At 45.0% G+C, this 14307-nt stretch overlaps 1 protein-coding gene across 1 annotated transcript; it reads left to right on the plus strand.

The window, feature by feature from the left end:
• Nucleotides 1–10450: 10450 nt before the first annotated feature.
• LOC123405014 (circumsporozoite protein-like) lies at nt 10451–13028 on the plus strand. The gene is made up of 5 exons (XM_045098888.1): nt 10451–10795; nt 10914–11159; nt 11271–11296; nt 12239–12304; nt 12845–13028. Exons 1-5 carry the CDS (start codon nt 10451–10453, stop codon nt 13026–13028), a joined length of 867 nt encoding a protein of 288 aa, XP_044954823.1.
• Nucleotides 13029–14307: the final 1279 nt, after the last annotated feature.

The raw sequence follows: 14307 nt of genomic DNA on the forward strand, positions 1-14307 counted from the left end.
TGCCGTCCTTTTTGTCCGCTGAGTATTTGGGGCAGTTCCGCTTCTAGTGGCCTTTTCCCTTGCAATAGAAGCACTCAGTCTCAGGCTTGGGTCCATTCTTTTTCTTCTTCCCGGCATATGGCTTACCGGACGCGGCAACAGCTTTGCCGTCTTTCTTGAAGTTCTTCTTACCCTTGCCCTTCTTGAAACTAGTGGTCTTGTTGACCATCAACACTTGGTGCTCTTTCTTGATTTCTACTTCTGCAGACTTGAGCATCGAGTACAACTCGGGAATGGGCTTCTCCATCCCTTTCATGTTGTAGTTAAGCACAAAGCCTTTGTAGCTTGGTGGGAGAGACTGGAGGATTCTATCAATTATAGCATCATCCGGAAGTTCGACTCCAAGTGAAGTCAGACGACCGTGTAACCCAGACATTTTGAGTATGTGCTCACTGACAGAACTATTCTCCTCCATCTTACAACTAAAGAACTTGTCGGAGACTTCATATCTCTCGACACGGGCATGAGCTTGAAAAACTAGCTTCAGCTCCTGGAACATCTCATATGCCCCGTGTTGCTCAAAACGCCTTTGGAGCCCCGTTTCTAAACTGTATAACATGCCACACCTGACCACAGAGTAGTCATCACTCCGCGTTTGCCAGACGTTCAGAATGTCCTGGGCTGCTGCGGGAGCGGTAGGGTCACCTAGTGGCGCATTAAGGACATAAGCCTTTTTAGCTGCTTCAAGGATGAGCTTCAAGTTGCGAACCCAGTCCGCATAGTTGCTACCATCATCTTTCATCTTGTTTTTCTCTAGGAATGCGTTGAAGTTGAGGTTGACGTTGGACATCTACAATATTTATAAAGACAACTTTTAGACTAAGTTATGACAATTAAGTTCATTTAATCAAATTAAGTATGAACTCCCACTTAAATCGACATCCCTCTAGTCATCTAAGTGATACACGATCCATGTTGACTAACCCGTGTCCGATCATCACGTGAGACGGACTAGTCACCATGGTGAGCAACTTCATGCTGATCGTATTCAACCATACGACTCATGTTCGACCTTTCGGTCTCTTGTATTCGAGGTCATGTCTGTACATGCTAAGCTCGTCGAGTCAACCTAGGTGTTTCGCGTGTGTAAATCTGGCTTACACCCGTTGTATGCGAACGCTAGAATCTATCACACCCGATCATCACGTGGTGCTTCGAGACAAGGAACCTTCGCAATGGTGCACACTTAGGGGAATACGTTCTCGAAATTTTAAGAGGGATCATCTTATTATGCTACCATCTTTCTAAGCAATAAGATGTAAAACATGATAAACATCACAATGCAATCATATAGTGACATGATATGGCCATTATCATCTTTGCTCTTTTGATCTCCATCTTCAGGCATCGCATGATCATCATCGTCACCGGCGTGACACCATGATCTCCATCATCATGATCTCCATCATCATGATCTCCATCATCGTGTCTCCGTGAAGTCGTCACGCCAACTACTACTATCACTACTACTATAGCTAACCGTTAGCAATGAAGTAAAAGTAGTAAGCACATGGCGTTGCATCTCATACGATAAATTAAGACAACTCCTATGGCTCCTGCCGGTTGTCATACTCATCGACATGCAAGTCGTGAAACCTATTACAATAACATGATCATCTCATACATCAAACATGCAACATCACAACTTTGGCCATATCACATCACATGTCAAACCCTGCAAAAACAAGTTAGACGTCCTCTAATTGTTGTTGCAAGTTTTACGTGGCTGATTTGGGTTTCTAGCAAGAACGCCTTCTTACCTACGTGACAGCCACAACGATGATATGCCAAAGCTATTTACCCTTCATAAGGACCCTTTTCATCAAATCCAATCCGACTAGAGTAGGCGAGACAGACACCCGCTAGCCACCTTTATGCACGATGTGCATGTCTGTCGGTGGAACCAGTCTCACGTAAGTGTACGTGTAAAGTCGGTCCGGGCCGCTTCATCCCACAATACCGCCAGAAAAGAATAAGACTAGTAGCGGCAAGCAAATTGACAAATCATCGCCCACAACTTTTGTGTTCTACTCGTGCATAGAATCTACGCATAGAAAACCTGGCTCGGATGCTACTGTTGGGTAACGTAGCATAAATTCAAAATTTTCCTACGCATATTCAGATCTTCCTATAGAGATACCAGAAACGAGAGAGGGGTAAGAGCATCTTCATACCTTTGAAGATCTCTGAGCGGAAGCGTTTCTAGAACGCGGTTGATGGAGTCGTACTCGCAGCGATTCCGATCTAGTGCCGAACTACGGCACCTCCGCGTTCAACACACGTGCAGCCCGGTGACGTCTCCCGCACCTCGATCCAGCAAGGAGGAGGGAGAGGTTGGGGAAGAACTCCAGCAGCACGACGGCATGGTGTCGATGGAGAGACGAGGTCTCCCGGCAGGGCTTCGCCAAGCACCGACAGAGAGGAGGAGGAAGAAGAGCGGGGCTGCGCCGAGAGAGAGGGAAAACAGTGTGTCTCAATGGCCAAAAGTGCCCGATATATATAGGGGAAGGGGAGAGGGGGTGCCACCCCCCCCCAGATGGGAGGAGCGGCAGCCAGAAGGGGGAGGAGGGGGTGGCGCACCATCTGGTGGGCCTTAGGCCCACCTGGCCTAGGGTTTGCCCCCCCCTTTTCTCTCCCTTGCGTTATGGGCTGAGTGGGGAGGCGCACCAGCCCACCTAGGGGCTGGTTCCCACCCCCACTTGGCCCACCTTATCTCCCACGGTCGTTGCCCCCTTCGGTGGTCCCCCGGGGCCACCTCCGGTGGTCCCGGTACGTTACCGGTGATGCCCGAAGCACTTCCGGTATCTGAAACCATCCGTCCTATATATCAACCTTTACCTCCGGACCATTCCGGAGCTCCTCGTGACGTCCGGGATCTCATCCGGAACTCCGAACAACTTTTGGTAACCTCATATAACAATTCCCTATAACCCTAGCATCATCGAACCTTAAGTGTGTAGACCCTACGGGTTTGGGAGACAGGTAGACATGACCGAGACACCTCTCTGGCCAATAACCATCAGCGGGGTCTGGATACCCATGGTGGCTCCCACTTGCTCCATGATGATCTCATCGGATGAACCACGATGTCAAGGATTCAATCAATCCCGTATACAATTCCCTTTGTCTGTCGGTATAGAACTTGCCCGAGATTCGATCGTCGGTATACCTATACCTTGTTCAATCTCGTTACCGGTAAGTCTCTTTACTCATTCCGTAGCACGTCATCGTGTGACTAACTCCTTAGTCACATTGAACTCATGATGATGTTCTACTGAGTGGGCCCAGAGATACCTCTCCGTCACACGGAGTGACAAATCCCGATCTCGATTTGTACCACCCCAACAGACACTTTTGGAGGTACCCGTAGTGCACCTTTATAGTCACCCAGTTACGTTGTGACGTTTGATACACCCAAAGCACTCCTACGGTATCCGGGAGTTTCACAATCTCACGGTCGAAGGAAAAGATACTTGACATTAGAAAAGCATTAGCATACGAACAATACGATCTAGTGCTAGGCTTAGGATTGGGTCTTGTCCATCACATCATTTTCCCAATGATGTGATCCCGTTATCAATGACATCTAATGCCCATGATCAGGAAACCATGATCATCTATTGACTAACGAGCTAGCCAACTAGAGGCTTGCTAGGGACACATTGTGATCTATTTATTCACACATGTATTACTGTTTCCTGTTAATACAATTATAGCATGAACAATAGACGATTATCATGAACAAGGAAATATGATAATAACCATTTTATTATTGCCTCTAAGGCATATTTCCAACAGATCGGACTTAAGTTTGTGAATTTCGATCATGTCACACTAAAATAACTAGAGGGATGTCTATTTGAGTGGGATTTTATTAGTAATTTGATTAGTTAAACTCTAATTGTCTTGAACATAGTCTAAGTCCACTTTGCAATATTTTATGTTGTAGATCAATGGCTCACGCAGTTGCAACCCTGAATTTCAATACGTTCCTAGAGAAAGCTAAGTTGAAAGATGATGGAAGCAACTTTGTAGACTAGGCACGTAATCTTAGGCACATCCTGCAAGCTGGGAAAAAGAATTATGTCCTTGATGCTACGCTAGGAGATGCACCACGTGCTACCTCTTGAGCTTGCATTGGTTTTTTCCCTTGAAGAGGAAAGGGTGATGCAGCACAGTAGCAGTAAGTATTTCCCTCAGTTTTGAGAACCAAGGTATCAATCCAGTAGGAGTATCAAGCCAAGTTTCCAAATTACCTGTGCAAAAACAGCAAACTTGCACCCAACGCTACAAAAGGGGTTTTCAATCCCTTCACGATTGATTGCAAGGTGAGATCTGAAGGTGGAAAGTGCAACGAAGTAAAAGTGTAAGGCGGAAAATATGATGTGAAGTAGACCCAGGGGCCATATTGTTCACTAGAGGCTTCTCTCAAAATAGCAAATATTATGGTGGGTGAACAAATTACTGTCGAGCAATTGATAGAACCACGCAAAGTCATAACGATATCTAAGGCAATGATCATACATATAGGCATCACGTCCGAGACAAGTATACCGATACTTTCTGCATCTACTACTATTACTCCACACATCGATCGCTATCCAGCATGCATCTAGTGTATTGAGTTCATGAGAAACAGAGTAACGCCTTAAGCAAGATGACATGATGTACAGGGATAAATTCATGCAATACATATAAACCCCATCTTTTTACCCTTGATGGCAACAACATGATGCGTGCCTCACTACCCCTTCTATCACTGGGTGAGGTTACCGCACGGTATGAACCCAAAACTAAGCACTTCTCCCATTGCAAGAATCATAGATCAAGTTGGCCAAACAAAACCCACAACTCGAAGATAATTACAAGTATATGAAATCATGCATATAAGAGATCAGAAGAAACTCAAATAAGATTCATAGATAATCTGATCATAAATCCACAATTCATGGGATCTCGATAAACACACCGCAAAAGAATATTACATCGTATAGATGTCCATGAAGATCATGGAGAACTTTGTATTGAAGATCCAAGAGAAAGAAGAAGCCATATAGCTACTAGCTATGGACCCGAAGGTCTATGGTGAACTACTCACGCATCATCGGAGAGGCAATGGTGTTGATGAAGAAGCCCTCCATATCTGAATCCCCCTTCGGCAGGGCACCAGAACTTGCCCGAGATGTGATCTTGCGGAGACAGAAGCTTGCGGCGGCGGAAAAGTATTTTCGTGGATCTCTGTCGCGGTTTTGGATTTTTCGGGGATTTATAGGCGGAATGAGTAGGGTAGACGAGCCACAGGGGGCCCACAAGCCTGCTAGGCTCCCCCCTGGCCGCGCCTAGGGGGCTTGTGGCCCCCCTGGTGTCCTCTGCCTTGGTTCTCACGCTCCTTGCGTATCTTCTGTTCCGGAAAAAATATTTTCGGAGCTTTAATTCCGTTTGGACTCCGTTTCATATTCTCCTCTGAAAAAGGGTCAAAAACACGGAAAAAACAGGAACTGGCACTTGGCACTGAGTTAATAATTTAGTCCCAAAAAAGATTCAAAGGCATACAAAACATCCAAAGTTTGACAAGATAATAGCATGGAACCTTAAAAAATTATAGATACGTTGGAGACGTATCACCACCCGCTACGTCTGACCAACATATTTTGAACGCTTGGCCATCGTGTAAGGAGGACTACTCAGTAGATCAATGTTCAGTCTTGTATGGCTTGGAACCGGGACATCAACGGCGCTTTGAGCATCATAGAGCATATGAGATGTTCCAGTAGTTGAAGTTTATCTTTTAGAAGAACGCTCGGATCGAGAGGTATGAGACCTTCGATAAATTCTATGCTTGCAAGATGGAGGAGAATTCGTCTGTCAGTGAACACCTGCTCAAAATGTCTGGGTACTCAAACCGTCTAGCTGAGCTGCGGATTGAACTCCGCACGAGGCTATCACTTACAGAATTCTTCAATCACTGCCACCTAGCTATAAGAGGTTTGTGTTGAACTATAACTTGCAAGGGATGAACAAGTCACCGGCGAGTTATTCGCGATGCTAAAAGTCGCAGAGTCAGAACTCCGGAAAGAGCATCAAGTGTTGATGGTCAACAAGACTACTGGTTTCAAGAGAAACGGCAAAGGCAAGAAGGGTAACTCCAAGAAGAGCGGCAAAATTGTTGCCAATCCGAAGAAGAAACCCAAGGCTGGACCTAAGCTGGAAACAGAGTGCTATTATTGCAAGGGGATGGGTCACTCGAAGTGCAACTGCCCCAAGTATTTGGCTGAGAAGAAGGCGGCCAAAGAAAAATCAGGTATATGTGATATACATGTTATTGATGTGTACTTAACCAACTCTCGTAGTAATGCGTGGGTATTTGATACCGGTTCTATTGCTCATATTTCCAACTCGAAGCAGGAACTGCGGAATAAACGAAGGTTGGCGAAGGATGAACTGACGATTCACGTAGGAAATGGTTCCAAGGTTGATGCAATCGCCGTCGGTACATTCTCACTTCAGTTACCATGAGGACTAGTTATGAACTTAAATAATTATTATTTAGTGTGTGCGTTAAGAATGAACATTATATCTGGCTCTTGTTTATTGCGAGACGGTTACTCATTTAAGTCAGAGAAAAATGATTTTTCTATTTTTATGAGTAATATCTTTTATGGTCATGCACCCAATGTCAGAGGTTTGTTCGTATTGAATCTTGGTTGTGATGACACACATATACATAACAATGAGACCAAAAGATGTGGAGTTAACAATGATAGTGCCACAATTTTGTGGCACTACCGCTTAGGTCATATTGGAGTAAAGCGCATGAAGAAACTCCACACCAATGGGCTTTTGGAGTTACTTGATTTTGAATCACTTGACACGTGCGAACCATGCCTCATGGGCAAGATGACTAAGACTCCGTTCTCCGAAACAATGGAGCGTGCAAGTGACTTGTTGGAGATCATACATACTCATGTGTGCGGTCCAATGAGTGTGGAGGCGCGCGGAGGATATCGTTATTTTCTCACCTTCACTGATGATTTGAGTAGGTATGGATATATCCACTCGATGAAGCACAAGTCTGAAACATTTGAGAAGTTCATACAATTTCAGAGTGAAGTTGAGAATCATCGTAACAAGAAGATCAAGTTCGTACGTTCTGATCGAGGGGGCGAATATTGAAGTTTCGAGTTTGGTGCTCACTTAAGACAATGTGGAATCATTTCACAGTTAACACCGCCTGGAACACTACAGCGTAATGGTGTGTCCGAACGTCGTAATCGTACTTTGTTAGATATGGTGCGATCTATGATGTCTCTTACCGATTTGCCGTTATCATTTTGGGGTTATGCATTAGGGACAGCTGTATTCACTTTAAATAGGGCACCGTCAAAATCCGTTGAGACGACACTATATGAGCTATGGTCTGGCAAGAGGTCAAAGTTGTCATTTCTTAAAGTTTGGGGATGCGATGCTTATGTCAAAAAGCTTCAGCCTGAAAAGCTAGAACCCAAAGCGGAAAGGTGCGTCTTCATAGGTTACCCAAAGGAGACAGTTGGGTATACCTTCTATCTCAGATCCGAGGGCAAAGTGTCTCTTGCTAAGAACGGAGCTTTTCCTCGGAAGGAGTTTCTCTCAAAAGAATTGAGTGGGAGGAAGATAGAACTTGATGAGGTCACAGAACCTCTACTCCCTCTAGATGGTGGCGCAGGGCAGGGGAAACCTCGGTCGAGGCGACACTGGTTGAGGAGGAAGCTAATGATGATGATCATGAAGCTTCGGATCAAGTTACTATCGGACATCGCACGTCGACAAGATCTTGTACTGCTCCTGAGTGGTACAGTAATCCTATCTTATCTATCATGTTGTTAGACAACAATGAACATGTGAATTATGAAGAAGCAATGGTGGGCCAAGATTCCAACAAATGGCTAGAGGCCATGAAGTCCGAGATAGGATCTATGTATGAAAACAAAGTGTGGACTTTGGAAGTATTACCTGAAGGTCACAAGGCTATTCAGAATAAATGGATCTTTAAGAAGAAGACGGATGCGGACGGTAATGTGACCATTTATAAAGCTCGACTTGTGGCAAAGGGTTTTTCATGAGTTCAAGGAGTTGACTACAAAGAGAAGTTCTCACCGGTAGCAGTGCTTAAGTCTCTCCGAATCGTGTTAGCAATAGCTGCATTTTTCAATTATGAAATCTGGCAGATGGATGTCAAAACAGCGTTCCTTAACATTTTTCTTAAGGAAGAGTTGTATATGATGCAACCCGAAGGTTTTGTCAATCTGAAGAATACTAACAAAGTGTGCAAGCTCCAGCGATCTATTTATGGACTGGTGCAAGCATCTCGGAGTTGGAATAAGCGCTTTGATGAGGTGATCAAAGCATTTGGGTTTATACAAGTTGTTGGAGAATCTTTTATTTACAAGAAAGTGAGTGGGAGCTCGGTAGTGTTTCTAATATTATATGTGGATGACATATTGCTGATTGGAAACAATGTGGAGTTTTTAGAGAGCGTAAAAGATTACTTGAACAAATGTTTTTCAATGAAAGACCTAGGAGAAGCTGCTTACATATTAGGCATTAAGATCTATAGGGATAGATCAAGGCGCCTAATAGGACTTCCACAAAGCACGTACCTTGATAAAGTTTTGAAGAAGTTCAAAATGGAGCGGTCTGAGAAGGGGTTCTTGCCAGTATTACAAGGTATAAAGTTGAGTAACACGCAGTGTCGAGTAACTGCGGAAGATAGAGAAAAGATGACTATCGTCCCCTATCCTACAGCCATAGGGTCTATCATGTATGCAATGTTGTGTACTAGACCAGACGTCAGTGTGGCCATAAGTATGGCACGCAGGTTTCAAAGTAATCCAGGAGTGGATCACTAGACGGCGGTCAAGAATATTCTAAATTACCTGAAAAGGACTAAGGAAATGTTTCTCGTTTATGGAGGTGACGAAGAGCTTGTCGTAAAGGGTTACGTCGGTGCAAGCTTTGACACTGATCTGGATGACTCTAAGTCTCAGACCGGATACGTATTTATTCTTAATGGGGGTGTTGTAAGTTGGTGCAGTCCAAGAAAAGCGTCGTAGCAGATTCTACATGTGAAGCGGAGTACATGGTTGCCTCAGAGGCAGCGAAGGAGGGTGTCTGGATGAAGCAGTTCATGACGGATCTTGGAGTGGTCCTGAGCGCACTAAATCCAATAACTCTGTTTTTTGACAACACTAGTGCCATTGCTTTAGCAAAGGAACCAAGGTTTCACAAGAAGACCACACACATCAAACGACGCTTCAACCTGATCTGCGACTACGTCGAAGGAGAGGACGTAAATATTTGTAAAGTGCACATAGATCTGAATGTAGCAGATCCGGTTACTAAACCTCTTCCATGAGCGAAGCATGATCAACACCAGAACTGTATGGGTGTTAGATTCATTCCAATGTAAATCGCATAGCAATGTGACACAAGATTATTGACTCTAGTGCAAGTGGGAGACTATTGGAAATATGCCCTAGAGGCAATGATAGAATAGTTATTATTATATTTCCTGTTTCAAGATAATCGTTTATTATCCATGCTATAATTGTACAGAATGAAAGCATAGATGCATGTGTGGATATATAGACAAAACAATGTCCCTAGTAAGCCGATCACTACTAGGAAAAGGGTTATAGATGATATAGACACTAATGGCGCACCAAACAAGTTATGCGCCACGACTATATAGTAATGGCTCACCATGTGCAGGTGTGCCATTAGTGTGATGGACACTAATGGCGCACCACACACTCGGTGCGCCACTACTATATTTTTTTTTTGCAAAACTACTAATGGCGCACCACTAGCTGGTGCGCCATTAGTAACCAGGGTTACTAATGGCGCATCTGTTGGTGGTGTGCCACTACTATATTTTTTTTGGCAAAACTACTAATGGCGCACGAGAGCTGGTGCGCCATTAGTGACCAGGGTTACTAATGGCGCATCTATTGGTGGTGCGCCACTACTATAATTATTATTTTTTTGCAAAACTACTAATGGCGCACCACCAGCTGGTGCGCCATTAGTAACCCTCGTTAGTAATGGCGCACCACAGCTGGTACGCCATTAGTAGTTTTGCAAAAAAAAAATCTCCCTGCCACCCACGACCCCAAACCTAGCAAGCCCTCTCTCATCCTCATCCTCCCTCCCCCGGCCCGAACCACCACCGCCGCTAGGGTCTCCATGCTCCTCTCCTCCTCCTCCTCGGCCAACTCCTCGGCGCGCAGGGTCTCCTCCTCGCCCGACCTCGCCGACGACCACCAGTCGGACGCGCAGCAGCAGCAGCAGGCCGACGATCCGGTCGCGCAAGTCGACCAGTTCCTCTCATCCTCATCTTGTCCTCTACTCCTCCATCGGTCGGCCGGCCAGGGAGATGGACAGCGACTACGTTTCCATCCTGCTCGCGGGCACCGCGGGGCTCGACTTCGGCGTGCCGGGCCTCAACGCCGGCTTCTTCGAGACGCTCTGCGGTGCCGGCGGCGCGGGCGCCGCCGGGCTCGCCGCCATGTTCGGGGACCGGGCGGCCGGGATGCACGGCTTCGGAAACGGCGGCCAGTTCGGGCCCGCGGAGGGGGGCGGCGGGGAGCTCGCCGCCGCGTCCCGGGAGGGCTCCTCCGTCTCTGACCCGGCGTGTGCGTACGGCGCGAATGCCAAGAAGCGAAAGGCGCCCTCCGCGGGCGCCGCCAAGGGAAAGGAGGCCGCGGCCACCTTCGCCAAGGTGTGCTCCGTTTCCATGGACTTTTTTTTCTTTCGGTTGTTGAGAAAATTCTGCCTTGCATTAGCTTGCTGGTTGGTTAAGGTTCTACCTGAAGGTGACGCCAGAATTTGGTTTGCAGATGAGGGAGGCGACGGGGCCGGACTCGAAGAAATGCAAAATTGAGAACGAGACGGTGAGGCCCAAGGTGGAGGAGGAGGCGGCCACGGCCAGCGACGGATCGGCCAGCGGGGAGAGGGGCCGTAATCAGGCCAAGGGCAAGGGCCCCAAGTCCAAGCAGCCGGCGGCGGACGAGCCGCCCAGGGACTACGTCCACGTCCGGGCCAGGAGAGGCCAGGCCACCGACAGCCACAGCCTTGTTGAGAGGGTAATACTTCTACTGAAATTTTACTCTCAAGCGTCTTTTTTAGCTGTCTGAATGAAAAGTTGTTAGTACAATTTTTTACTCGTTGTCCTCAATTGTGGGTTCATACAACAGGTTAGAAGAGAAAAGACCCGTACCTGGTAAATATGTAATTGTTTTGTGTTCTCTGAAGCTGTGCGACAATTGTTACATGATCCAGTACCAATAAAAACTACATACAATACAGATGTTGATGTGAAACACCATTGATGATACTTATGTTCTTGTGTGGTACAGTTAGCTGATTAGCATTTCCAAATTCAAGTATTTTATTTCCTAATACTTATTTGGTTTGTCTTTGTAAGACTTATACTCTTCTTATTGTGTACATAGAGTTATTGACACTATCAGAATTTTGTCATTAAACAGTTTTACTTATTTGAATGATGATAGGCGAGTGTTTTTCTGTGCTTGTATGTTCTGATAGATATATATCTTATATCTATATTTCCCCATTGATGAATGCTGAGTATCAACTTCCCTTATAATTTATGAAAATCGTAAGGGAGCTAACTAGCTTTTTTTATGCAGAACTGGGTCCTTATACTCTAGAATACACCTCAAATGATCGCTACATGATAGTAGGTGGGCGAAAAGGTCATATTGGTATGATGGATATGTTGAGTATGGATCTCATCAAAGAGTTTCAGGTCAGCTCACAGTATTTTAGCAGTTTTCCCAGCATGTTGGATGTTTGTAACACATTCACCATTTGAAGTTTAGTGCTTTTCTAAAAAATTAAGCTGGCAAGATTCGTCTAGTATGATCATAAGTGCTTAGTCAAAATGCAGTTGTAATAAAAGTGCGTGCCTTCCATGCAACCAAAAAACTAACAGTTGATGGAAGGTGTGGATGTTGGGGGCAGGGAACTAGATCTAGTTGATTTTTTCCATCTCATTTGGTTTGATTGGTAGCGGCAAAATTCAGATCAAATAGGCAGAATTCAGTTTACTTTTGTCATAAGCAACTGAAAAGTCCTCAAAAAGTTTTCCATTGCCTCCCTGTCAGGATTTTTATGCATATTTACTGCAATGGTTTCCAAGGTTCAAAAAGGGACAGTGCGCTAGGCGGGCGATGGGCCTAGGCGGGCACCTGGAACCTGGCATTAAGTATGCAATTGGATACCTGAGCCCAGCACATTGCATATGAGGGCTAGAATTACACAGAGCAGAGTGAGGGAGATGTGAAGCAGTAGTTACGGTTCAGATCGTTGCAGCAGGAGCGTGAAGTTTCACAGTCGCCACAGCAGCGAGCCTCCATGTCGTGGCTGTAGGGGGAGTATGGTGTCCGGGAAGATGATGTTCGCATGTCATGTATATGGATATTTCTGGCTCGTGTGGAACCAACTTTACCAAGCCATTTAGGCATCCATCTAAAACATTCATGTGTCCCTAACGTCCACATATCTGCTATTTATGGGCTGCCCCCATGCATGTCCTTCTTCTGCTTCACGGGGGTGCCTTCGCTTCGTAATTCTCCTCGCACCGCAGACACTCCTCTTCTAGCTGAAGAGTTGCCACTCCTCATGTCGTCGTCGCCTCTTTAATCATATTCTCATTTTCATTACAAGGACATAAATATCCTTTTTTGACTGAATTTTTATGACAAGTTTCCTCACTGTTGAATGGCCATTTCACGTATATGCAAAGATTTGCTCCTGGATTTGGTTTTAATGGAGGCGTGTACAACATTCAACCTTTGTATGCTGCTGCTGTTACCTACAACACTGAGTCCCCCAGCTTGGGTCGCCACAAATGTCTCTTGTTCCTGTTGAACAGCAGCAGCCTCATCCAATGGCTCAGCACATGCCTGGTCGCCGGCTCCATCACCTAATGCAGTTAGCTACAGGCCTCCAGATGGTGTTATGCCACCCTACAGTCCTGGTCAAGCTGGTGCTCCCGTCAGGTCGTCTGTTTTCATGCATCCTTCCCAGCAATATGCTACGCCTTCACGCCCAGGAGTCACGTTTGTACATCCACAGGATTCTATGTGACCATTTGCACAGGTCCGTGTTTTCTCCTATCAGTCGTGTACTGAGCTGATTTCCTGGAGTAATCTTTTGATAGAGGTGGATTGTACAAATTAATACTACCACGCTGATGTTCTGTACATTCCATTGGTTCCTACTAACCATGATATATTATTGTTATACTATTCCTGCCTATGACTGTTTTACTTCTTTTTATATTTTTTGGCATACAATTCTCTTCAAGTAAGCCAACTTTTGTTTTTGCTCCCAATGTTCAGTGATAGATATTTTTTTAACCATTTTAGTTTTATGTTTGGATATGTAAAAATGTTAGCTAGCCGGTATACACTATGCGGTCGTATCTATGAGGGTGGAAAGTGGGAAATGTGTGCATGAAACTTCTTATAAATTTGGGTCATAATACACCATGTCACCTATAAACATTGATAAAATCGAACACATCTTACTGTCTTGTCAGTTGTCACGTACGATTTGTTGTCCAACACATAAAGTGGTAGTGGCTTAAGGGGGATCAATAATTATGCTTTTCTCTTTATGAAAGCTCTTTGGATGATTTCTTTATTGTAGAGGTTCTCCCAAAATATGCATTTGTTTCACAATGTTAGTTTTTCTTTCAAAGTGATTTCATCGTGCCGTACGCTAATTTGAACTAGCACAAATTCATGGCAGAGCATAATTTGTTCCTCACCTTTCCGCAACAGGTGGAAGAAGACGAGGACAGGGGTAGCAGGCAAAGGACGCGAATGTGATTCTCCAGGCACGGCTTCAGTAACATGCTTGGTGTTGATGATGTTGTACTTTAGATAATTTTGCCTGTCTTTCTCGTGATGACCGCAGCTTTCTTCTATGTGATGGTAGTTTAGATGATCGATATCGACTTGTAATGTGAAGACAAAGTCGCTACTCGCGGTCTCGAGACTTGTAATGTTCTAACTTTGTTTGGTATTTTAAATTCGGAGACTAATATGATGAATTGTATTCGGAGACTAATCTTCTATTGTATTCGATAAATCTATTGTTTATATGTTGTGCTCTCTATATTCTGTGCAATAATATGTTTTGTAATCTGTGCAAATATCAGAAAAATAAAATAAATACCTAATATTCATACTAGTGGCGCAC

Source organism: Hordeum vulgare, chromosome 6H (assembly GCF_904849725.1).
Source record: "Hordeum vulgare subsp. vulgare chromosome 6H, MorexV3_pseudomolecules_assembly, whole genome shotgun sequence".
NCBI lineage: Eukaryota > Viridiplantae > Streptophyta > Magnoliopsida > Poales > Poaceae > Hordeum > Hordeum vulgare.